The following is a 27,960-nucleotide window of genomic DNA, read 5'->3' on the forward strand; positions in this document are numbered from 1 at the left end:
AACATCTTGGCATTTATAAAACATAATTCATTTCCACTATACGGAAATAGCCCACACAGCATTAGTCATTGCATGCAAAACTTTCTACTTTCGAATTCAAGAAGTAGCGCGAGATATTCGCGAGATTTACCTTGTTACTAAGCCAGATAAAACATTTACTTTTAATTCAATATTCAGATTATTTTATCGTATAAAAATTAATTTTTTATTACATAGTTATTAACATTTTACTGTTTTAAAATGGTATTATCTTTTATTATCCCACTTTACTCCTTTTAGAACTTTGCCCTATTTTGTTTACGTATCAGTTGTCAAGCTAATGTAAACAATATGGCGGCGACCATGCCAGTTTTTATTGGGTTGTGACAACAGGTATACAATAGAGGGAACAAAGCAGTTATCAGCCTAAAACGGTAAGGGAAAAATATTGGCACAGTTGTATTCAATAACGTGAGGTAACTTCATAAGAATATTTAAAAGAAAATTAACAAATACCAGAAGGTAATTATCTTAATTAATAATATGATTTAGGCCTAGCTATGTACGAATAATTTGAAAAATAAGACAATAACTTATTTCATATGTATTTAGCCTATCGACCTCCCGAAAAAAATATCCTCTAACTTTTAAAGTTTATTTCTTTAGAAAAATAATGTTTTATTCATGAACTTTATGTCTCTGGAGCAGGCTGGAAACCATGCATATTTGTACATGTACTGGGATCTAAAACTGATATTAGTTATAAATTAATATTAAGCGTAAATGGTGTAGAAAAAGATAACTATCATCATGCTATTTCTTGAGTTTGACCTTTTATTTATATCAAAAACAATATTTGTAAAAAAGATTTCTGATTTTTTTCCTTTGTACCTCTAATCAAGAATGTTATAGGTGTTAACCATTTTTTTTGGGGGGGGGGGGATATTAATTTACTAAAATTGACCCTCCTTGTATCTACAATTGATTGAAAGAAAATGCATAAAAATTTTAGCCATTGACATTGGAATATCACAGAGTGTTTACGATTGTTTTAATTATTGTTATTCAATTTATTTTGGTTTAGAGATCAAGATAAATCAAGTTTCAAGACGAATCGGTAGCTTTCTAATAATCAACCATATTAATATCGAATATATGTTAATTGTATTAGATAATTTCAAAGACGCATTGGTACAGACTGAGAACCTATTTGTTTATATATTTTTTTTTTGGAATTTAATATCTGTTTATAATCATATAAGCAAATTTAATTTTTGTTTCTTTTTTTTTTTAAATGTTCTAATTTCTTTTTTTAATTCAACTTAACATGTATTATTTACATGATCATTAAATAAGTTCAGGGATTTAAATATTAGTTATGAATCCAATTTAAAACTCAATACATAATAATGGTTTCATATTTCAGTGGCATAAAAGTACATTAGTTAAACTATGCTAGGTTCTTATATTTAATGATTTTGTCATGATATTGATGATGATCTTTGAAATGCATTGTATTTGCAGACAACATATTATAAGGACATTTTTTTCTATTTCTATGATCATTTACTACTGGTAGGGGTTCCCTGGTAGGATATTTCTATTGCGTGAAATACCTAATATATGAGGATTAGTTAATTAATGTATGAGAATTAATTAACAGTCACAAAGTAGATGTTTGTATAAGCTTAATAATTTCAAGCTAATTATGTTTACAATTTATAAACACGTTAAAACCTGATTTTTTTGTTTTACCAGTAATTACCTGTTAAAGAAAGAGAAACAAAAGAACAATTTTAAAAAGACAGCAGTGTTTTTAAGCTGAATCAATTTAGAATGGATAGTAACACTTTATGTGTAATAATTAATTGAAATGCATAAATAATTGCAATTTAATTCATGAATAATCTTGAAATTTAATTCATGAAAAATGAAAATGGATCTCTTCAACATGTAACCTTTTATATTCAAAATTTCATCATTTTACTTTGACTGCTTGTTGCAACAAAGCAGAGATTAATAAGACACAGACACTGTACATACATGAGAAGGTGATCTTTCAGTCAATCAAATCAGCTCCCTTGTGGATTTATGCTATATCAATTATTGATACCTTGCTTGGGAAGGTAATGGATTTGAGAGAGATTGATCCTCTTTGTTGCTTACCTTTATCTATAAACACATACATTTGTATATGTACCACTCAGTGGATTGTTACAGTGAGTGAGTGTATTGATGACAGGGAGAATTTAATATTTCTTCAATATTAGAAAACGTATGCAACAAGGGAAGTAATTTCTTAGCTCATGACCATGAAATTAAATTAGAATTTGATACATAAAATAAATTATGTGAATAAATTCTGTTTAGGTTAGTTTATTGAATTATATTACGCTTTAATTATTTTCATGCAGGTACACTTTTGCAAGCCCAAATGAGCACACTGGATTATGCTCCTGCAGCTACAGGGATGTCAAAGATACCCAGATTTCAGCCTCAATCTCACCCCTTACCACCTCTAGAGACCAACAATGACAGAACAGGACAGAAGCCCTCCAGACTTCAGCAGCTTCAATCCAACTATCAACAGAAAATACTCAGGGAAAAGGAAGAGAAACTCATTAATATGTATGAAGAAAACCAGAAGAGAGCTCTTCAAAAAATGCAAACCAAGGGCTCCATGAGAGATTTCTTCAAACAACGTAGAGAGATGGAACAAAATGGAAATATTCAGCAAGCACCAACTATGACTAACCATTACAAGAAGATGAGACAGGTTGGTTCTTCACCAACTGGAGGCACCTGGTCCCCAAACAGCAGACAACATTCTGGAAGCTCCATCAATTCCATGGGACGTGACAGGAGTAAACCTTTGGCTCCTATTGACCGTAATGCTCCAGTACCCCAGAAACCTCAAAGACATGGTCGCCCAAAAACCAAAGATTCCATTGTTGAAGAAAAAAAGCAACATTTTAATGGGAATATCAAGGGTGCTCATGCAAGTTCCAATGGTGTCAGCTACAGATCTGAGAGATCTCCAGTGGGTGAAACCCCTCCTCCAAACATGTCAAACCTGAAAAGTATTAGAAATCAGAAAATTAACAGATCTGGAAAACCTCCTTCTGGAAAACCACAACAAGCCAAGATGTCAGACTTCCAGAAATTCCAGATGGATCAGGATCAGGCACGAGAAAATAGGTTAAAGGCTCACAGGGAGGCACAAAGACAGGAAAATTCAGGCTATGAGTACGAAACCAGCGAGGATGAGGCAGATGAAAATGAAGAAAATAATTACAATCCTCAAGAGGATATTGCTAGGAAACAGCGAGAACTCATGGAAAGAATTGCTAATCAGCAGGCTGAACTGGAGAGGATCAGACTTGAGAGAGAACGGGAAGAAATTGAGGTAGATACTAGACAATTGATACAAAAAATACTTTTGTTTATTTTGATTATTATGAGTATTTAATTACATGATGATTAAAAGTAAAAATTAAAATTATTAAAATCGATTATTAAATTTAAGATTAGAATTTAAAGTACTCTACCATGATTATAAAAAAGTGGCTTGCATCTTTCAGTGTTGAATCTTATGAATATAATCATACAGATAGGAAAACATTCATTCCATCTGTTGTAAAAAAGTGACTTGCATCTCTTTCAGTGATTATAATTTTATAATAAACAAACTGAGGAGAAAATCCATTCCATCATCAACTTCCCATATTTATGTAGCATTAATTCTATCACCTGCATATGGGGTCTATGTCTCCCCATTAATTTGGTACATAATTTTTTTTTATAAATCAAGGCAGGCTACTGACATACAAGTAGATGAAAGAGGGCTTTTAAATTAACATTTCAAATTTTGACTTCAGATTACCCTGTTGACCTGATCAATATATACAGAGGGCCAGCGTGTGACAGGTCAACAGGGGATTCTTACAATACTCCTCCTAGGCACCTGGCCTCATGATCATGAAGCAGTTTTAATAAAGTCAGAATTTGTACATTTATCAAAAAGTTTTGTTTTAGAAAACACATAAAATTTGAAATGTTATTAAAAATTGTTCCCCATGGCCCTTTCATGTTGTTAATTTTAATTTCAAACGTAAGTTTAAAAAACATTTTGAATAATTGAAATTTTTACTTAATTCCAGGATACTTCTTGGGGCCTGATCCCACCTCTGGTATTTCCAGAGGCCCATTTTTTGCCCTGTTCTTAATTTGTATTATTTTTATGATTTATGAGATTTATCACTGTTTGTTATCTTCATCTTCTTATCTTCTTAGTGATTATTATTCAAACAATGTGTACTTTTCATATCTATAGGAAAAGAAGGAAATGGAAAGGAGGAGAAAACGAGAGGAGGAAAGAAGAAAGAGAATGAAAGAGGAGGAAGAGAGGAGGAAAAAAGAGGAGGAGGAAAGAAGAATTCAAGAAGAAGAGAAAAGAATTCAAGAAGAAGAGAGAAGAGCTCAGGAGGAAGAGGAATTTCAGCGAAGAGTTGCTGAAACAAGAGCCAACAGAGGAAACTCATACAATACAAGGCAGCCTTATGAATATGAGGACCCACACTCATCTCACTATGATGACAGAACTTACAGGAGGGATTCTCCCGCTGAACAGTATCAGCCAACACCCCCACCTAAGCCAAAACCAGTTAGAGTACAGAAAAGGCAGCCTCCAAAACATGCTGCTCCTGTGGAAAGAACTCCCTCCCCACAGTTCACTACCAATGATATTTCAATGTATGAGAATGCTGCTATGGATAGTGAGGCTTATGCAGGGAGCAAAATCAAAATGGCACAGTGCTCCAACTGTGGCAGGAAGTTTGCAGCTGACAGACTGCAGCGTCATAGGAATGCTTGTGGTAACGCAACCAAGAAGCGAAAGGTGATGGACCCCACAAAGATGAGAGTGGCTGGGACAGAAATGGAGCAATATGCTGGTAAACACAGATCCAAGACTCCTCCGGTAATTCATACATTATTTATTATAAAAGATATGTTTTATGAGAATGACAACAAAAACTCAGTATTTTAACTCCAAATTTAAGAAAATAGATCTTCATTATTCTGGCTCTACTTTATGTAAAAATTGAATTTAAAATATCATTCACAAAACATTTTTTAACCCAACTTGTGTATTATTTGATCTTAATAAGGTTAGCTTGCTTTAAGAAACATGAATTGTCATCAAACTATTCATTTTTACAGAAGAAATCCAACTGGAGAGCAGAGAGAGAAAATTTTATTAAGGCTCTCCGTTATGCCAAGAAATGTGCTGAAGTTGAGAAAACTGGAGGTGATATACGAAACATAACTCCTCCACCTGCGGCTGAAAATCCTAGCTACAAACAATGCCCATATTGTTCACGGAAGTTTAATCCTGATGCTGCAGAAAGACACATTCCTAGATGTAAAGACCTTAACACCCGCCCTGCCCCAACCAGAAAGGGAAGGCGGTAAACTTATTACTTCAATTTGTATTATCTGTCTATTTTCTGTAGAAGCGAGACAATATGGATGACATAATGTTGTCCAATTCTTGAAAAAAAGATGAAAAATGAGTTATAATTATTGTATTCAATTGTTGAATGACAGGTAATTATTGTTTTACATGAACATTTAAGTGCTATCCTTTTGAGAGTATATGTTCTGATTGAGTTGAACTGTTTAAGTATGAATATTCCTACAGATGCACTTTTTAAAAGAATAACACATTGGATTGTAATAAATGTGGAATGTAATGGAAGTTTGATTCACTGTATTATTTGTACTTGGTTAGAATTGTATTTAATTTTTATGTGTTTTTGATTAATCTTACTTACATTAGCCATATTTTTATGCCCCTGATTGCCAAGAAGTAGTCAGTAATTAGGCTGTAATATCAGTTAGCTCACAGAGTGTTCTAGATATATAGCATTTTTAATTAAATCATGTGCTTATAAAAAATTTTAAAATTACAATACTGAATGAAAATACGTAGATGCACCATTTGAGATTTTAAAAACTCACATTATATTGCATATGTTTGAACTTGTTCCCATGATATAAATATTTCTGTTCAAAGCCTAAATTATATAGTTCTTCATTGTAATAGATGTATGTGTCAGAAAACTTCCAAATAAACAGCCCATATTCAAGTATTTATATGTTTCTTAAAATGTTATGAATTATTCATGTTTGTCAATTTTAGTTAAATAAATTTTGTCACCTACACACAAACCACAGAGATTTCCAATGAATTGAAAAAAAATTGTAATTTGAGCTTTATGTAAAATTTCATTCGCATATATTGCATTTTCAATTTGACCCATGTTGTGTTCTATGAGAGATACAAGAATTTTGTTTTACACTAGTTAAGCATTTAATAAATTATTATCTGATTATTTTGGAATAAAATTCAACAAACTTACAAATTAAACTTACTGTTTATTATTTATTGAAAGATTTAGACTTTTCAGTAGAGATGTAATTCAATTCTCAAAACATACTGTGAAATCATTAATTTTCATGGGGGTTTAATTTTCATGGTTTTTGAGGTAGAAAGAGACGCACAAATTCATGTCCACCATGAAATGTAAAATTTCATATGTATAACTACTCAATAATTCTTCATCCACAAAATCAAATCCCCATGAACCAATATTTTTTCCTCAAACCACGAAAACTTGACCCCACAAAAATATGTGATTTTACATTATTCATGAATTTTTATACATGTATATTAACTGTGTATGTTGCTAGCAAAAGAAAAGCATGCAGTTCAGTCAAGCAAACATTTCATTGATGTTGAAAATTAGAATGCATGTAGATAATACAAGAGATTTATGATACTTATAATTTAGATGCAGATTATTTATTTCGAAAATTTACTCACAAAGAGACACTGGTAATTGTTTCCTTTAACATTTTTTAGATTCCAAGTAAAGATAATATCACAAATAATACTGGTAATTAATACATGGATAGAAGCAGACTAAATAACTATTGGCATTTTTCTGCAGCTAAAAAGTATTTAGAAAGAAGCCAGAACTTCAGAGTAGAAAAGGGGAGGGGTTGTTTTAAAACCTAACTCATATTGATTAAGTACTAGAATGAAATATGTGGAGATAACGAGCAGGATTCAAGCTCAAAAGTCCATTAAACATTACAAAATAGGAGCAAAGCAAACACGGACCTCTAAGACCTCAGAGGTGGGAACAGATGCCATGGAGGAGTGAGCATCCCCTGCTGACCGGTCACACCCGCTGTGTGCTCCTTGTCATGATCAGGAAATAACAGAAAAATCCGTTGACAATTCAGTGTGTGAATAATGGCCTAACAATTAGTACGAAAAAAGTCAGTCAGCATTTGACTCAATGAAAGATTGTATTTGTTGACAAGGTCATTGTATCGACCATAGAACTTACAAAATGATGACTTTAAATGAGACTGCTGATATTCTAGTTTCATCAACTTGTTTGTCAGTAACTTACCTCGTTTTAGAAATTGTTCATACATGGAGCATGCTCTTGCGTATTGAATCAACTGAAAGCTATAAACCCTGTTTGCAGGTAATAAGGGTATATTGCTGCATAAGTTAGGGAAGTTGACGATTGAAAAGTTAGTCATCACGTTTATCATGAAGCTTTGTTGTTAGGTTCCCATTAAAGTCTTTTTCTAGTAAAATATCCAAGTATGGTATCTTTAATTTCAAGCTCACTTGGATATATCGTGTTGACATATGAATGGAAATAACTATATATTGTTAATTGATAATATGTCATTGATATTCTAAATGTCGAGTTGAAGGCCACAGCAAGTGTTTTCTTCTTCTCATGTATAAGATTTTGAATAAATTCTGCTTCATATGAATACAAAAAAAAGTCTGCTAATAAGGGGGTGCAATTGGTACCCATGGGAATTCTGACAGATTGTTGGAAGACCTGGTCTCCAAAAACTACATAGATAATTAGTCAATCAGAAACTCAAGTATGTTTTTGATATCAACTTCAGAGTACTTGTGTTTACAATCAGAATGTTTTTTAACAAAATAATTTTGTAAATGACCAATGACAAGCTTAATAATTTTGCAAGTTCCATTTTTATTGAAAAAAGCAGACGGGTGTCAATGATGTCAAAAAGCCTGGACTTTAATTTATCGCTGGGAATGGTTGTATATAGAATGAAAAGTTGTACATTTTTATGTTATTTTGGTAAAAATTTGTGATTTTAAAGTTCCTTGGAATTATGCACATCCTTCACTGCTGTTAATATTTTAGGAGAAGTAAAGAAAGAGGCTTAGAAGGACTTTTACTGAAACCCACTAATCGTTAAATATTGTTAGATAAAATGACATTAAAAAATGGTATAAAACTGGAAAATTTAAACTAAAAGTTAGAATTAAAATAAGAAATAAAATTAAAATTTTTGAAATGAATATGGGGGAAAAAATTAGAAAAAAAATTAGAAAAAAAAATTGGCACTGTTATCTCTCTATAATTTCTCATTATCAAAATTCGACAAACTTATAGACTTGATTTTTTTTTGTAGATTTGTGAACTGCACTGCCATGCATATTATAATAGATACTGGAAAACACGTAGAGAACTGATTGATAACTTGCAACACATTGAAGTTATATATTAAATATTAAACAGAAATGTTATCAAGCTCTTTTTTTTGAACACTTCTCACTCCCTCCAAACCTCTACCCCACCCCATTCCCTCTTTCTCCCACTCCCTCTTTCCTCCGTCCCCTACTCTCTCTCATCCCCTCTATTGCAATCCTCCAGTCTCCCCATCCCCCTTTCTCTCTCCAATGTCTTCCCCATCTCCCTCTCCCCACACTTTTTCTCTCACTCTCCCCTCTCACTCACCTCCCCCTCCACATTTTCTCTCACTCCTCCCCCTCTCTCTCTCCCCTTTTATCTCACCTCCTCTCTCTCCCCCCACCCTCTCTCTCTCTCTTTATTTACTTCTTGTCCGTCTGACTCAGTTATATCTTGCGAGATAATTAAACTATATATAAGCATAATACATAGATACTTTATAGTTTATTTACAATAAAAATTAACGGGGAAAATACTTATTCTACAACAAATAGAAATTCTTATCGTTATTTTAAGGATACACCAAAGGTTTCCAAATGCCAGAATTTCATTTGCATGTAATTCTTTCATTATCAAAGATAACATAATAAAAGTACATATCATTTGAAAGCTTGTAAAATTTACAATTTAATTATCCTAATTTAAACTTTAATTAATAACTTATTTAAAACTTATTTAAATATTAATGTAAATTTTAGTGCATAAATATTTTATAAATCAACTTTTTTGTATTGAACTCCTCAAAGTGGTCATTTTGCCTCAAGGTAGATTAAAGTTTGAACTTAAAAACTGTATCTCAGATTTTTGATAAATCTTCTAATTCAAAAGTTACAGCCATTTGCCCTTCAATGTTACCAATTTATTAGCCTAATTTAACATTTCCCTCTGTAATTCCAAAACTAAGCTAGATATCAGAAATCTGAGATACGGTTTTGTGAACACACATTTGAGAAGCAACCCATCCAATTTTCAGAGAAATTGGTCAATAAATGAGGGAGCTGAATCCTTTGAAATAATACCACAAACTGTCTGATCTTACTTTACAGTAGAGGGCAAAAACCCATTACACAACAAAATCTGCCAAAGCTAGGAATATATGACACCTTGGAGATTCAGCTTTGGATACCTGTCACTTAGCCATATTTCCCATGCATATTCACAAGAATGGGAGGTTCTTTTCAGTATTTAGATGCTTTTAATTTAGTAAAATAGGTTCAATTCTGAATCAGAAAGATTTCCCGGCAAGATGGCAAGAGCTAAGCTCCACCTCCTATTTTATGGTCATCATTGATCTGTTAGATCTCCTTCTCTAAATCTAGAGTCCCTGTAGTTTAATTACTGATAATCTCTGTGTGGCTAGTGAAGAATTCCCCAAGTGGTCAAAGTGATTTATTGCGTCTTTCATGAGCAGGCAGTCACAGATCAAATCAGAAGCTTCAATAACAGAACATTCACATGTGGTAGTGTTTATGTTTCATTATTGTTAAATAATTAGAAAACCATTTCATAATTACCCAGAATTTTGCATGCATTATAAAGCAGTGATTAACTTCTTTTTCTTAGCCAAAAATCTCAAAACTGTTGAAAATCTTGAAAAAAGCCTTTGGTGTATCCTTAAAAGAAACTATAAAATGTTTATTCTTGATCTTTTTATTTTAAAATGGATATAGCAGAATTGTGTATTTATGCAAAAAATGAAAGTAATTTAAAATTATAAGGGCGATAACTTCACACAACAGAAAATACTTTTCCAGGTTCACACTTGGATCATTGCGTGGTTTGTATATGTTTACTAACATGCAAGGAAGATGATGTGTCAGCTTGAAATCCCAGTTGGATATTTTTTGTTGTACCGTTATGAAAATTATCTGAATTATCCACATGCTGAGAGGAGGCCTATAAAATATTCTTTATTTGACAGAGTATGCAATAAAGGTTTGACATTCACTATCCCTTTCCCTTGTATGCATTCATTTTACTTAATTTTATATTTTTATAATTTTTGTCCTGTTCAGATATTGTGTCGTTGCGTTGAATGATAGCAAATGCATTTGCATCATGACTCCCTCGTTGTTCTTCGCATTACCCGGTATGTCATATTTTCTTGTTCCATATGAATGTTCGTTTGGTGCTTTATTCAATGCGTACTGTCAATAAAACTACATGTAACCTTTACTTGTTGCATGGTTCTACTTTACTAACCATAGATTTACACATAACGCTTTTGGATGATTTACCTTTGGGCCATCAATGTAATTTGAGTAAATGTTCACCTTATAACAGGCCTTAGCCATGCTTCTGGGGGAAATTATAATCATTCCATTAAGCAGTAGAGCCATTCAATAAAAAGAGAGTCATGCAAAATGTGTGCTTAAAAAATTGTTACAAGGTTGCCTCTGTCGCGCATACCGCCCTCCTCAAGTCGGGTAACATTATAGGGATAAAATTTGTAAATCGTAATGAATTTAAAACAATCTGCATTACAATGCACATATGCATTATGTAAATAAAATCCTTATAAGAGGATTTTCGGTGAAAGGAAAAGAAAATTTCTTCACTTTTATCCTAAAAACCCTTTTATATTTTTAAACCTCGTTTCAGACAGCAAGAACGCTTAATTTGTTTATAGGAAAGGCGTACATGGCCAAAAGAGATTTTTTTTATAGGGTACTAGTAAATTTAAAGAATGGGTTACAACCCCTTAACCCCTTCAAAATTCGCCACTATAGATACATGTACTCTTATACGAATGTTGCATGGTACTTGATTCTAACACAGTGTTACAACACTTTTTTGTACAGTTCTATATTTTTTGCACACGCAACTTACATGTAAAATGTGCTAATATTGCCAATCATACTCAGGAAAAATTTGTGTAATATAGACCGAGAAGCTTTTTTCACAATGCAACATTCTGTTTTTTCTATTGGTAAAAATATTTATATGTAACTGTAGCGTTCACACTGGCTACATATATACGGATTCAACCAGATTAAACATATTTATTGAACCGGAACTAAGACAAAGACAAGGGTGATAACTTATTAATATAAAATTAGACATAGAGAAATACAGTTATCTTTCTTACATGAAACAACATCCCTTTCTTTCTCAAAGACTAATTTGAAGCCCTTCACCGGTATATGGTGACGTCTCTATATGAGTGAAAAATTCTCGAATGTGAAGTAAAACAACATACAATCAATCAATCAAACCTTGATCAAGTTGATGGAAGTTTCTTATTTCTTACAGGTCTGTAACTGATATTTAGATCACTATTTTGAATACTTGCATCATTATAAATACTAACAGGAGCAGAACTACACGTACTCTCTGGTTTACAATCAGCATTTGTATCAACTTTCATTTCGCAGTTAACATCAACAATTTCATCACCAACAATAGATTGTGGCTCATTACATTGTAACTCATTTGATGTACAAGTACTTTCCCTCTCATTAAATTTCATTAAATGAGTAACATTTTGTTTGTATTGTACTCCTTGACCTGATTCAACAATTGCACTGTTGCCATTCATTTGAACAACCTTAAAAGGTGAGGTGTTGAATGGAGTGGACAACTTATATTCACGGTCTTGTTTCACAAGAACTTGGTCACTGGCACGAATATCGGTTTCGATTGCCGTACGATGTTTATCTGAATAGATTTTACCCTTTTCCTTCCTTTCCGCATCACGGTCGCGTGCTACAAGATCATCAACATTATAGTCAAAAGCTCAGGCAACTTTGTGCGAAGTTTACGACCAAAAAGTAACTGAGACGGGCAAACACCAGTTGTCGAATGTAGTGTATTTCGGTACATGACAAGAAATTTGTTAAGTTCAGATTTCCAATCTCGGCCTTCAGCAAAAGCAATTCGAACACGTTTCATAATTGACCTATTTTGCACTTGCCGTTTGCCTGCGGCCATAGAGGAGTTGTTCTGTTATGAACTATGCCATTATCTAACATGAAATCCTTTAAATGTTCACTTACAAACTGAGGATCATTGTCAGTGTGGATTGAAAATGGCAATCCATGGGTTAAACAAAACTTAGAGATTAAACCTGAATGTGTTCTCTGACGAAATATTTCTCGTGACCGCGACCTCAAAATATCTACTGTAATAGTCTACAAGCACAAGTATATACTCTTTACTTGGCAACGGACCTAAAAGATCTGCGGCAAGATGTTGCCATGGCGCGGAAGGCAATCCGGTGCGCCTCATCGGTTCGGGTTGACCCACTGACTGACAACCGTTACAACTTTTCCAATTTTTCAACACTCTTATCCAACCCTGGCCACCATACTTTACTTCTAAGCAGTGATTTCATTGCAACAATGTCAGGATGGCCTTCATGCGCAAGCTCAAGAATCTGATCACGCAACTGTAAGGGTATAACAATTCGAGTACCGCGCAATACCCTGGTACTAACTTTCCAATCGAGCACAATTCAGCACGTACTGGTAAATATTGCTTTAACTCCATACGATGCCATTGTTGTGTAACAAGACAGTGTCTTACAGAGCACAGTTCTGGATACTTCTCTGGTGCTCTTTCGATCTCGCGTGTTGTCATCGCCATCGGTGTAGCTTCTTTAGCTACAAACCTTACAGAAGCATCTTCCAAATCTAGCGACTTTTGAGCAGTGTCATTCTTAACAAGACGCGAAAACGTATCTGCGATATTCCTTGGCCCAGGAATATACCGAACTTTGAATGTGTATGGTTGCATTCGCAGCACCCATCGTTCTATTCTAGCGCAAACTTTTGACTTGGGAGAGTATATACATTCAAGCTGCTTGTGGTCAGTGAGTAGCTCGAACTCTGTACCGCTCAAAAGTCGCTAGATTTGGAAGATGCTTATGTTAGGTTTGTAGCTAAAGAAGCTACACCGATGGCGATGGCAACACGCGAGATCGAAAGAGCATCAGAGAACTATCCAGAACTGTGTTCTGTAAGACAGTATCTTGTTACACAACAATGGCATCGTATGGAGTTTAAGCAATATTTACTAAGCATGTCAGTTTTACTCGTACAGCTTAGTCGAATAGTCGGAGGCTTTAGTCGAACGATATTTCAAATTAATTTTTCATGTTATTTTTCCTATTTGTCTTTAGCTGACTGCTAGTCTGTACAATATTACAGATAAACATGAAACCTATTACACGCCCAAACTAAGGCTAGGGCCTCTTTCTCTGTCTGCGAGTAGAGATGTTCTGTATCACTCAAGCTACGGCTTGCGTATGAAAGAACACAATGTTCTCCATTTTGCTCTTGCAAAAGCACCGCCGACTAGCATCAGCTATGACTGTCGGCTCAGATTTGTCATAATAACCCAATGTTTTGGCATCTGAAAGACGACGCCTTAACTCTTCAAATGAATCTTGTTCTCTGAAATTTCCATCAAGGTTTGAAGGATTTTCCATGTACACATGTATTTGTCTTTATGTGTGAATTGGATCATGTATGCTAAATGATGTACTATTAACTGATTGTACATTGTATGTTCATCTTTCTAAACACAGACCTCTCGTAAAGAACATTTGCTTGGGGTTTAAAGTAATTGTCCAAGGCTTTCACCGCTTTAGCTCTACACTATCTAGGGATGCTTCCATATAAATATGACCAATCATAGCTTTGCTCTTCTTGAGAAGAAGATTTTTTTAAAAAAAATTCCTATGTATTCCTATGCATAACTTTAATCATCAATTGTGGCCCCACCCTATCCCCAGGGAGTCATGATTTTTAACGAACATAAATCCACACTACCTTAGGATACTTCCGAATAGTTAAATAACCAACCATGGCTTTGCTGTTCTTGAGATTTTTCCTATATACTCCTATGTAAAACTTTGATCATCCACTGTGTATCCTACCCTATATATCCTACCCTCGGGGGTCATGATTTGAACAAACTTGAATCTACATCACCTGAGGATGCTTCCATATAAATATGACCGTTCATGGCTTTGCTGTTCTTGAGAAGAAGATTTTTAAAGATATTTCCTATGTATTCCTGTGTAAAACTTTGATCCTCCATTGTGGCCCAACCCTACCCCCGGGGGTCATGATCTGAACAAACTTGAATCTACACCACCTGAGGATTTATTCATATAAATATGACTAATCTCGGCTCTGCTGTTCTTGAGAAGAAGATTTTTAAAAGATGCCATTAATTTTTCACTAATTTGTAATTACATGCGGGGGGGGGGGGGGCAATAATTTTGCCTATACAAAGAATACTTTAGAAAATATAGCTACTATATGATTGTGCCGCATCAATAATAACGTCTGATGACCTCTTTTTTTTGTAGTTTTTGGTAGTTGATAGTGCCCCACCCCAACTGAAAATGTATAGTTGTGCCCCTCAAAGTGAAATTGCTTCCTACGGGCATGAATTATCTCCCCTTGGAAGAGGGCGTGGCCCTTCATTTGAACAAACTGGAATCCCCTTTACCCAAGGATACTCTGTGCCAAGTTTTGTTGAAAATGTCCAAGTAGTTCTAAAAATGAAGTTTTGACAAGTTTGACAACGGATAAATTTCGATCAGAAAAGCTTACTTGAGCCTTCGGCTCATGTTGTACTTTCTTTAGAAGGTTATTTATAAGATATAACAAAATCTTTTAAAAGAAAAAATCAATAGGAATGGAATTTTCATCGCATACACCTTGATAAATGATGGCAACGAAAAAAAAATTGTCTTATTACGAAAGTGATTTATTAAAAATAAAAATCTGCAGTTCAGTCTAAATGTGTTTTAACATAAAGCATTTCAAATCAACAAAGTATTTGTTAATTTATAATCAGCGAATGCTATCTTATTTTCTGCGGTTTATGAGATCCTGTAAACCACGTGAGGACAACATCGCTAATAATTTCTGGAAAGAATCCATAAAACCTTCCTATTTCCTACAAAAAAAAATTCGATGGTTTATTGTAAATTTATGTATCTTGTATAGCAAATCGAGCAACAGAAATGACAAGAATTCATTTGAGCCCCCCCCCCCCCAACAATATTATTCATCCAATATATATATATATATATATATATATATATATATATATATATATATATATATATATATATATATATATATATATATATATATATATTATATATATATATATATATATATATATATATATATATATATATATATATATATATATATATATATTATATATTATATATATATATATATATATATATATATATATATATATATATATATATATATATATATATATATACTGACCGCATAAACATCTATCATTCTGGAGCTTCCTGGGACCAGATATCGAGCCCTGGGACTCTCGTTTAGCAGTGCGTCCACCACAGCATCTATGACCCTATCAGGGGAATCTGCCGAGTTCTTCCTGTTATCTCTATTGAAAAATCTATAGAAGTAGGCCTTGCCATAGAAATTCTTCACTTCCTCCGAGGCCCTCTCCCACTGAATGTCTACTTCATGACGACGGATTTTCACCTGAAAGATGATTAACATTGTTTGTATAAGGAATTCTCCTTATATAGATGCACCGGTATTTGGCACTTCATAATATGTTTAATTTACCCCCTACCCCAACCCCTCACTTTCGTAGGATTTGGAAATTTGCATGTATTGATTCGATGTCCTCCTCCTATCCATTAAATATAAATATAGACTATAGCCATAATAGACATACAGGAAAAGAAAGAATTTTGCCAATCCTAAGATTGTATTCTTTTACCCCTCCTCCCTTAATTCTTAAAGATTGAAATGATTTTTTTTCATAGATTGTTGGCAAAAATAAACACAAAATTGATACCGGAGAATGAATATAAAAATATAAGTTGTTAACTTCAAAGAGCTATTTGCGACAAATGCAATTTTACAGATTGCGTATCTATCTTTGCAATACCACCACAATTACAATTTCTGGATTGCTACAGGTCGTAGCAGCGTCATAATGCCCTGGCTCTACGATGCTGACTCCCACCCCAAGGGCTCGCATTTCCATCCTCAGACTGTCCGTCATAGACTCTATTCCATGTTTAGAGATGTGATAGGCGCTGTCTCCGGGAGATGAGTATCTCCCCATCACACTCGATATATTGACAATTCGTCCTGAATCAAAAATATGGACAAAAGGAATTATTTCATGTATTTTGCGCGTGCAAATATATTCGTGAATTACTTAGCAAGAATTTATTGTATGGGTATGTTCATCATGTAAAAATACGCTTATGATTCTAAAATCGTTTATATTACATTGATGTTAATGAAAGTCTTAAAACTTATGAATAATTAAAATACTTATATTTTTGCATTGCATTTCTACTTTGCAATCTGTTGGAGATAACCAGGAAGTTACCTTGAGATTGCCGTATGAGGGGGAGCACATTTTGAGTGACACGTATCATCCCATACAAGTTTATGGACAGACATCTCTCGTATTGCTCCATTGGCGTTGTTTCAACGTCTCCAAATACATTTACACCAGCGTTGTTTATAACACCCCATAAACCTAAGAAATGAAATATATGTATATGAAAACAACTATTCCTTTCTTCAGTTATACATGTATTTATGTTTCCATAATGAATTCCAAGTTTGATCCATTATTACTTCAAATCATTATACCTGTCAGTGTACTGTTATTTTTCATTATTATATCGAAACAATTTAAAGAGAGGATTTACTAAATAACTCTAGCATTATTGTAAGTCCATAGAGGCATTCAAATAAACACAAAATAAGTTAACTGAAATTTTATTAAATTTCCAATACATCAGTTTCCGTTAAAAAAAAGCTTTATCAACCGTCAACAGTAAATCATTTACATGTATCACTCAAAATATTAATTTATCATTTGAATGAATGTAGTTTATATATATTAAAAGTACTATCAAAACTTTATAAAATGTCAGTATTAAAAAATTGAGGATTTAGAGTAGTCCCTGGAGTCTGGGTCCTCCATTTTGTGACCCAAAGCTTAGTAAAGAATCTTTACTAAACTTTGGGTTACAAAATGGAGGACCCATCCCTGATGCTCATTACCCTATAATATTCATTCCACTCATCATGCATTTTTTTAAATTAGATTTTTAAATCATCACGCACCGTTACTTTTAGTATTCGCATTGATGTACGTCACAACTTCCTTGATGTCCTTTTCACTGGTGACGTCCAGTTGAAGAACATGAAGTCTTTTTGAACTTTTGGACTTCAACTTCTTTGCGCCTGTGCCGTCTTTGCTTAGGACTCCTGCATAGACTATGAATCCCACGTCATCTAAGTATTTAGCAAAGTGGAAACCAAACCCTGAAAAGGCGTGTGGCATATTTTGTAAACAGCATATAGAAGAAAATACATCGTTCTCATTTTCTATCTATCAATGTTTATGTACATGTAAGGTTATGTTGAATGGAGTTTTTCATGAGCAGAGCATCGCAGACATAAAGGAAATAACATATATTATTACATTTTCAACAGTGAAATACTGTGATTTATTTATTGAATAAAAGTGATATTCTCTCATAGTGTGAAAGGATACCAAGATGATATTCTCTCACAGTGTGAAAGGATATCAAAGTAAGTAAAAAATAATTTCTGGACTGTCATAAGATAGAGATAGTAACTTGATACAGCTAAAACTGCAAATTTCTTCCCAAATATGTTGCTAAAAGCCATGCTATGTAATGTTTTCAATCTCAGAACTGCTAAGCTGTGACGTCTCAACCGTTCAACTATGACGTCAAGCCTATGACACTGTGTTAAGAAAAGACAGAGGCAAAGGGAAAATCAAAGAAAATGTAATAAACAGAAAAATCAATGTTTTGTAGATGAATATGGAATTTATTTCACTCGTGAGACAGGATTTTTTTATATTTTCACTCGTGCTTCGCACTCGTGAAAATATAAAAAAAATCCTGTCCCACTTGTGAAATAAATTCCATATTCATCAACAAAACATTGAATATCCTCTATATATTTGCATTACGGGATCTGTAGCGTTATGGTCCAAGATTAAAATATTAAACCATAATTCTACAGTTCTGCAGCTAATTCTATGGGAGCTTTGAATGTACATGTATATATGAAAGAAAGCCTAAAAATTTACCGTAAAGCTTTAAGGAGAATCTTTGTGTTGTCTGTCTTCAGAGATGCTGAAGTGACTGAATCGTGGTTAAATACTGGTAAGACTACATGTACCTTACCGTTCTAGCTGTTACATTATTAAAAGTTCCCGGCGAGGGTTGAGGGGGTACAAATGATTTGAACGAGAACGGCTTGGGGAAAATCTCTGTACCTATATGTCAACTTGCATATATTTGAGAAGCAAAGTTATTGTAACCTACAGCTTGAGAAGCCTAATAATGGACTCTTGTCACATTATAAGGAATATTAATTACGATATTTGAAAGAGAGAGAGAGAGAGATTTCCTTGAACAGACCCCCCAACATTACACTAAGTTTTTGCGTCGTAATTATTTCCAAACAATATCTAGTTTATTATTGTAGATTTCACTCCAAACAGGAATGGACCAAGGTGTGATTTAAAAAAAATATATATATATAAAATACTTTCATGGGTAAACAAATTTTGTTTAACGAAATATGCATTCTTTCTCCCTTTTTCTTGTTGTGAAACAGCTTAATCATGTTAATAAGCAGATAAGGGAGATGAAGAGTTACACGCACAAGAAATTATGAAGCAAAAGAAAATTAAACGTAATATCTACTTTTATCTTTCGAATCGACAGTCCATTGATTCGAGCGACTCAGAATTTACGCACAACAGGAGGAAACAGAGAGAAATACACAGTATACAGCAGCGAGTTGTAAAGACAATACATGTAGATGTCGACTGTATACCCTCAGTCATTGCATGGTCAGCCATCAATAGTGTACGACTGTGACATGACGATGGATTCTGATTCAAGAATTTTTTTTAAAGAAAACAAATTACAGAATATTGAACAATTATTATGATGCCCATTGTGATATAAAATTTTTAAAAGTTTAATCTAATTAAAATTAGATCCTTCACGCTCCTGTATTTTGGTATGTCGCCTTACAGCGACATATCAAAATATAGGATCGAGCATAAAGGATCTAATTTTAATCAGATGGTAAAAAGTTATGTTTCAAATATTTTAATTAAACATATTCTTTAAATATAGAATAATGCTGTAATACGTTTAATATTGAATTTTTTTTATCCATATTCAGTGACACGGGTAAATCTATCATTCCACCCCCCCCCCCGGAATTTGCAGACTTATTAAAAGTATAAACTGAAACAAATACAAAATGACTTGGGACCCCTCCCCCCTTCCTAGAAAACGTGGACCCCACCACCACGAAATGGTTTTTTTACGTTTGGGAATGAATTTTACTTTCTTTGTTTTTCTTTCTTTCTTTCTTTGTTTTCTGTTTGTTTGTTTTTTTTTTTTTTGTTCATTACAGCAGGTACTTGTGGACAGGACCACCCCACCCCACCTCCCTCGATCCCCAGCCCCAAATATTTAACCCTGGGCCTTTTTGGACATTTCTTCACAAATCATATTTATTACACTTATTTATCAAGTATACTGTAGGAAAATCGGGAAAAAACGCAAAATAATCATTCCATACAGAAAGTACCCCACTTTACATTAAAAGAGTATTTTTTGTATGGAACGATTATTTTGTGTTTTTCATAAGCCATGGTGGGGGGGGGGGGGGGGAAGCGGTTTGCGCGAGGAAACTCCCAGACTTTTTAATTTTTTTTTTTTTTTTTTTTTTTTTTTTTTGGTAATGACGTTTTTGAGTTATTTTTAGCTAACAACTGAAAGACTCAATTTTAGGTCACGAAAGAGGGAGCCCTGTCCCAGACTTCCCTCTAAAACCAGCACCGTCCTAATTGTGAAAAATCTGATTTAAATGAGAGATAAAAAAACGAAAACACAGTTAACCCGTACTACATATACCGTTAAATAATTAAGAATCACCTGCAGATATTGATAGATGGGAAACCACATTGAAAGATAATGATTTCACAAATACTGATACATGAATAAAGCGTAACTGTGATTAACAGTGATTTTATCTGCATTTAAAGCACATCTATCCTGCGATTGTTTATTGGTGTATTCCTTTGGGTGAAATTAGCAAGTCAACTATGAAAACAATGGTTTCAATGGTATAATTCATAAATGGATGATAGTTATATTTCTTATATATATATATATATATATATATATATATATATATATATATATATATATATATATATATATATATATATATATATATATATATATATAAGTAATAGTTATTGAATATTTATTATGGTGTATCCTGATTTATTTGGACGAAGGGCGGTGACGAGTGCGAAGCACGAGTCTCCGCCCCTTCGTCCAAATAAATCAGGATACACCATAATAAATATTCAATAACTTTCTTGTATCATGGCCAATCAAAACATCAATAATTGTCATGTCACACATTTTCAAGCATGATTTTTAATTACACCAATAAAAAATATAGTTTTTGTCAGGTGACCGCGTGTTCTTTTATGTATAGGATGCTGTTCTTAATAAATTAACTCTTTTTCAAAAAATGACATAAAATGTTCTAACCTCTGTCACAGCCCGTCACTAGAACAGCTCTATTCTTCACCGGAAGTAGTTTCTTACATTTTGACTGGACATACCGAAATATCACATACACCACCAACAATGCAAGAATAAAATAAATGTTCACATAAATTAGCAGGAGCAAGATTACATAGGATACGACATATATCAACCACTCTAAAATATCCTCCTCCATTTTGGAGCCAGGGACTTTAGTGGGGACGTCTACACAGTTGTCACCTATTGAAGATAAGCTTCTTGTACAGGTGTTGATTTCACACGTTTGAGTAAAGAACAATATATATATATTCCTGGGTCTCTTACGTCTCTTTCGTCTCATAATTAGTGAGTTTACGAGCGGCGCAACTAGCAGCCCCCCATCCCCCCCCCCCCCCCGAAAATGCGGAGACCTTTTTATTTTACTTGCCCCAAATTGCGTGAATTAAATGTTTGTAATGCATCTTTTATCAATTATTTAGTTATATGTAGCACTTCGTTACAAGCATCATATTTGGGAAGCACATTCCTAGGTCATGTTGATGAGCAAATACATCTTATACCTTCAAACCTGGGCTCAATATTTAAGGACACAAGTATATCATAGAATCTTGCGTTAACTCCAGCTGCTCGTAATGTATATTTTTTTTGATAAAAATATTTACTAATCATTTTGTAGTGACATGTAGTCGAATGTGATAAATGACGCGCATGTAGAAAATCTCAAGATACTTTATACATATTATGTCCCTGGTGCTGTATAATATCGGAGACCAAGACTTTTGATCTTAAAACACACTTTTTCACTTCAATGCATTCTTAATTGGTATACGATAAGGTCAGCGACTGTATACGAAACACAGTTATGAAATCTAGAGCTTGATCAGTGTTGATTACACAATCCCTGCACCTGGGATGAAACGCATCCCCACTCATGGCGCGAACTCCAAGCGTGAGAAAATCGATTGTTTTGACCAACACTAAACCTCGGCCAATCAACGTGGACCAAACATGTAGAGACCACCAACCGAGTGGACAGTGAAATCTTCTGCAAACAAGAGAGGATGAAGTTACTGAAGTTATAGAGTTTAAGAGGATTAAGGTGAGTGACAAATCCACTAATGTATATCTTATTTTTTATGACAAGAAAGGCGTGTTTCTACTCTAGTCGCAAGAAACTATGAGGTATTAATTGTCATTATAAATTTCAGTTTTAAATTAATAAATGAATTAAAAACTTAGCTGTAATTAACTAAATTATAATTATACCAAAACGTAAATAAAATATGTTTGCCTGTCTTTTCGACTGTTTTTCACCTTTCATTCAAAGACAGAAATATCTCTTGTACTATATATTTCTTATGTACAGCAGAGATTAAATTATATATGTTTGCACTTGTATTTCTGCAGATATACTAAGTAAGTATATAGTTCCCTGATTTTCTGTATATATTTCATGAACATATTTCAAAGTATTGGAAAGGAGGGGATATTGACAAGGAAAAGAAAAAGAGATTATTGAAGAAAAGATAAACTGTCCAATACTCGTAAAGTTTTTTTTGGGGGGAGGGGGTGCTTTTCAAAGAAAATTTCCATTCTAAATTAGCTGTAAAAGATTGTTCTAGGATAAAATGGGAGCCACCCAGCCCACCCCAGGTCCCTAACTTGAACATGTTGTCTAATTACTGTATAGACAACAATGAAAATTTCCATTCTAAATTTGCTGCAAAAGACTATTCTAGGAAAAAGTAAGGACCAACCAACCAATCCCCCAGCTTGTACATGTTGTCTATGAAGTTTTTTTGATTTGTGAATATTAGCAGAGTTTCTTTTATATTCCCTCATTTTACGATACTATATAAATTCTTCACAAAACAAAATATTTCCTATTGTTCCTAAACATTATTGATTATTTTTTTCGCAAAACTTAATGGCATTTGCTTTGACTCAATAGTAAGTAATACTTTTAAACACATACGTACATGTTCTAATAACACCAACCACTCTGCATGTATATTAAGTGTGAATACAAATCATTGATATGCATCAGCTCAGAATTGCATTTTGATTACAATAGTATCGTAGATTTACTAAGTATTTTCTGGGTCGTAAATGCGAGGTTAATTGTTTTATCAAGTCGCTTCGTCAAATCACAGACACTTAGGTACAGTGCTAACAAGCTGTTTACCATTAGCGAGGTACCTATATAAGATAGTCATCATGAATTGAATGTTAATTGTCAGTTAATCATCTCATGCAGACGAGGTGCAATCATTTAGATTTTGGTGCAGCCGGCGGACTTTTTTAACGTTTCACTTTTTAGGCTTTTAACAGTAGTACAAAATACAGAAAAAGCTGCACATCTTTATTAATTAATTAATTACGACTCAGTATATCCCTTATGAGGTGATAACTACTTCCACAAATCTGACTCTGTTGCCTAACTTCATGCGATATTGAAAGCAATCGAAAAATATCATCATTCATATATTACAGTATAACAGAACTCCTTAGTTTCCTCGTTGCACATGTTTTAGGTTCCTTATTTCTCTGTATAAATTTCAGTTTAAATCCGAGGGGCAGGATATTGGATATGATCCCCTTGAACCATAACAACTGCAGAGTTTAGTTGACTCAACAGACCTCCAGCTGATATATCTGTGGTAAGAAAGATAACTCTTGAATTTACCGAAAACACGTTGTCAATGACAAAACATTCCGTTAAATGATTAATTATTTTAACTATGACCGAGGTTAATAGAAATTCGATTTACTTTTGTATGTACAGTGCATTGGCCATTTTAAGAAGTAAGCAACCGTCGTTTATGTAGAGTGCATCGACCATTTTAATGAGTTAGTTACACTGCACCGTCGTCTAATGCCTTGTATATAATATTTATCTTGCTGTATGCAATGGTACTAAGTTTGAAAACGAGAAAAAATAATATGTCAAATATCAATGAGTATTTGTTAAAAATAAATTTTCTTAGAAAGTTACACCGATACAGGTTCATAGATTTATTTAAAAATCAAATCAAAATACGACTGAAAACAAAACGAATCAAGCAAACAACTGAAAAAAAAAAAAAGAATATTTTTCTGAGTATCCAAAAAGAAATAAGGATTTCATAAAAAAAAAAAATAATAAAAAAAAAAGAAGAAGAAAGAATTCGAAAAGCCAGCATTCAAATACATGATATACATCTGTCTTAGCTTGTGCATGTACTTGTAGTGCTACATAATATTGGTTAGGGATCTGCTTTATATATATATATATATATATATATATATATATATATATATATATATATATATATATATATATATATATATATATATATATATATATATATATATATATATATATATATATATATATATATATATTAAAAAAATAGTTTTTTGATTTTTTTTTCAAATGTTTTAGATTGTTAAAGGTTGGAGAAAAATGCTCGTGTAGAATTATGATTATAGCTCTACACATAATATTAGAGGTAAATTAATAATTTATAATTTATAATACATCATCCATGCAGGTCATTTTTTTTTGTATATTTTATGTTATTATTTTTTTATTTTCACATTTCAACCACGGACACGGATGGTTTTGATGGCATAAGTTACAGTGCCTAATTTTTCTTAAAACGGTTTCATCTTTAAAATTTGAATCATATATATATATATATATATATATATATATATATATATGTAGTTTCATTTATCAAGTTTATAGTTTCTGGAAAAAAAAAACATTGAGAGAGAAGAAAAAATATATGCCCCGGGTGAGGATCGAACTCACGACCTTCAGATCGCTCTTGCATGTGTGATTATGAGACTGACGCGCTACCTACTGCGCTACCGAGGCACTTAATTTATCAAGGTTGAAAATTCATTTTTTAAACTTCGTGTACAGAAAACTCCATGAATTCACCTATATTAGAAAAAAAAATGTAGTTGTCCATATTACATGTATAATTGATAATTTTGCAGTCAACGATCATTCTAGGATATTGGTTGTCTATAAGTCGTCTAAAACTAGCATGACGCGCAAAGTCATCATCGACAAATCTCGTGTATTTCCGTCAGTTCTGCCCATTCTCTATCCAGAGTTGTCGTTCCCGCTACGCCACCGATAGAGAATGAGACTATCCCCGCGATATATGTACGATAGAGACAGGCAATACCAGTTTAAGCTTTGCCGAGTATTGACGGCGAACCGATTTTATCATGATTGTAAAAAATTGATAAGCCTGCATACTGCAAAGTTCAAATTCCTTTTGATTCGGAAGTGAAAAACAATAACAATTTGAATATGATAGACTATATAAAGTAATATATTGATACTCAGCTTTTTGATACCGAGATTGTGCTTAATTTAAAAAAAATAGGAAGAAGATATTCAATAGAAACAGAAACTTATAATTAACATATAACAGTTTACCTAGGTCTCGGCCAGAACGAAGTATAATTATAGATGTTAGTGGTTATAACCACTTATTTTTCTATAACAACATGTAATATGTGGAGCCCGCGTAGCTCAGTCGGTAGAGCATCAGACTTTTAATCTGAGGGTCTTGGGTTCGAGTCCCAACGTGGGCGACGAATTTTTTTTTTTTCGTATTTCAATAATTTATGCACAAAACAATAAAGCATAAAATTTAGTGCATTTTAGAATCTTTATTTTTTCTTCAATATCTTTTTTTATTATCTGCTGAACTGTAGCTCTCTGGTTGAAAAATTTCGGACAGACGAGCCAGAGACCTACAGATCCAACCATTGTAAAGCGTCGCCTTTTTGTCGAACGCTTCGGTTGTTATTTCTTGTATTATACGAGTTCCACCGCCAAAAGCATGGTATTCGTTATTAACAATATGTTTTACTCATAATCCTGATACTTTATTTACCTTTTCACTGTCCCAGACAGCATGACCTCAACATTGATGTCGGAGTTTGAAACTGACATTTCCAAGGCCACATTGAGCTGTTTGGGACCGCCTTATATAAGATTGGTAGTGATGGTAACAAAGCAAGTGTTTCGGCTGCTTTCCTCGCACTGTTGTTTTTATGTTGTTTCCCTTGTGTTAACTCTCCATCAACTTCTCATTGTCTCCCTTGTTAACTCTCCATCGACTTCTCATTGTTTCCCTATAGTGTCCCCTCTTCTTCGTCCTCTTATTGTCTCCCTTGTTAACTCTCCATCGTCCTCTCAATATCTAATTTGTTCACTCTCCATTGTCCTCTCATTGTCTCCTTTGTTTACTCTCTATTGCTTTCGCATTGTTGATCTCTAAGTTGTCTTACTCTCGTGTTGTCGCCGTTCTTTTTTCATGTCAGTTCACTACAGTCAGTCAGACTGGTTACTTAAAAACGTCATTAAATCTGACCACAACTGTTTGAGTTACACGAGGACAGCTGTTTTGGTTTTCTTTTTTCGACTTCGTTCATGGAGGAAATAAAGTAAAGTGGAAATCAGCAAATCAAATTTCAGAATGATTCAGCAATCTTGTAAGGGAAAGAGATAAAAAAAATTGCCGGGGTTGAGTTTAAAACTCACAACCTTCAGATGGCTCGTTATTGTGATCATAAGACTGAAGCGCTACCTACTGTGTTAATGGCGCTGTTGCATGAGCATTTTGCTTGTTCCTTAGGGTGGATGGGTGAACAGAGATGAGGTTCTTGAAAGGAAAAATTGCGTTCAAAACTGTCGCTTGGGATATGATTATAGCTCATTACAATTTACATGATAAATACATTGCAAATAAATCGCAAAAGTCGTTAATAGATATTATATAACTTTTTCAAATTTGGTGCCACAACACGCAATTATGTAAAGAGGTGCAGTAGGAGGGGGATAAAGAATATTTGTTTGCTTGAGGTACCTTCGAGAACATTTCACTTATATTGGAACTCCATCAATTGCTGGTTGAAAGCTGCAAATTTACACGTGTATTCAACACTTACAGCCATTGAGTTTTGAGGTATTTTTCGTGCCATCAACTTCTGGGACAGGAGACCTCGATTTATACGTCTCACCGATCTCACGTCCAGCAGTGGATTCTAACAGCGACATAAGGATCAACTCCTCACTCTGCGACTCTAACCACTGTGCACTTCATGCGACAAAAGAGGAAAAAAGAGAAACACGTAAGAAGAGAAGGAGAAACGGGGGGGGGGGGGGTTCGCATGTGTTTTTATTATCAACTTGCTGTATTACAGTATTTCAATTTTCTGCTTTTAAATCACTTTTTGAATTGTTGAATATAATGTTATTGACCTAACTTCTGTACTGACATATTGTGTGCTCCATAGCGATGGTTAATGCTGATCAAAGCGAGTTTTTTCATTCTCATTTGCGACAGGTATCCACGTTTGTACACTGTATGAGGGATGTATCTCTAAGTGCACTGTTAAACGTTGGGTTCTGACTTGTCGCTTTCCCACTAAATTTAGACAGGTAGTGACGTGCATCAAATGTCAGAAGTGATAGAGCATGCTAACCATGTAAGAAAGGATCGGGTCCAGGTCAGTATTCTTTTTCCAACCTTTCCCCTTCCGCGACCAATTAAACGTGTATGTTGTCGAAGATAAAATAATCTCAAGAGAAGAATTACAAAGTGATTTTACCTTTGTGTTATCTACATGGAAATAGAGCTTGATGAAAAAAAATATGATGAAATATAGTTTGCCTTTTATAGTAAGTGCTTATGTTGAACTTCATCGTGAATTGCAGCTTTTCTCGTGAAGAGTCGTATAATAATAGTGCATGCAATCTCCATA

At 33.7% G+C, this 27,960-nt stretch overlaps 2 protein-coding genes and 2 non-coding genes across 4 annotated transcripts; 2 read left to right on the forward strand and 2 right to left on the reverse strand.

Annotated features, from left to right (window-relative positions):
* The first annotated feature begins 390 nt into the window (after positions 1-390).
* Positions 391-6,344, forward strand: LOC133182309 (zinc finger C2HC domain-containing protein 1C-like). The gene is made up of 4 exons (XM_061317098.1): positions 391-413; positions 2,394-3,385; positions 4,313-4,957; positions 5,200-6,344. The coding sequence occupies exons 2-4, from the start codon at positions 2,414-2,416 to the stop codon at positions 5,449-5,451; spliced, it is 1,869 nt and encodes a 622-aa protein (XP_061173082.1). The 5' UTR covers positions 391-413; positions 2,394-2,413; the 3' UTR covers positions 5,452-6,344.
* A 9,002-nt stretch (positions 6,345-15,346) lies between these two features.
* Positions 15,347-27,253, reverse strand: LOC133182688 (D-beta-hydroxybutyrate dehydrogenase, mitochondrial-like). Its single transcript, XM_061317540.1, has 7 exons — positions 27,145-27,253; positions 21,190-21,426; positions 17,687-17,887; positions 16,938-17,090; positions 16,497-16,690; positions 15,839-16,069; positions 15,347-15,491 (listed from the first exon to the last, which is right to left on the reverse strand). Exons 1-7 carry the CDS (start codon positions 27,251-27,253, stop codon positions 15,396-15,398), a joined length of 1,221 nt encoding a protein of 406 aa, XP_061173524.1. The 3' UTR covers positions 15,347-15,395.
* Positions 24,958-25,048, reverse strand: Trnam-cau (transfer RNA methionine (anticodon CAU)). Its single transcript is given in 2 exon segments — positions 24,958-24,993; positions 25,012-25,048. It is a non-coding gene; the product is annotated as a tRNA-Met (tRNA).
* Trnak-uuu (transfer RNA lysine (anticodon UUU)) lies at positions 25,710-25,782 on the forward strand. The gene has a single exon. It is a non-coding gene; the product is annotated as a tRNA-Lys (tRNA).
* Positions 27,254-27,960: the final 707 nt, after the last annotated feature.

Source organism: Saccostrea echinata, unplaced genomic scaffold, assembly GCF_033153115.1.
Source record: "Saccostrea echinata isolate AGI-Se365-2 ecotype Australia unplaced genomic scaffold, CSIRO_AGI_Sech_v1 ptg000009l, whole genome shotgun sequence".
NCBI lineage: Eukaryota > Metazoa > Mollusca > Bivalvia > Ostreida > Ostreidae > Saccostrea > Saccostrea echinata.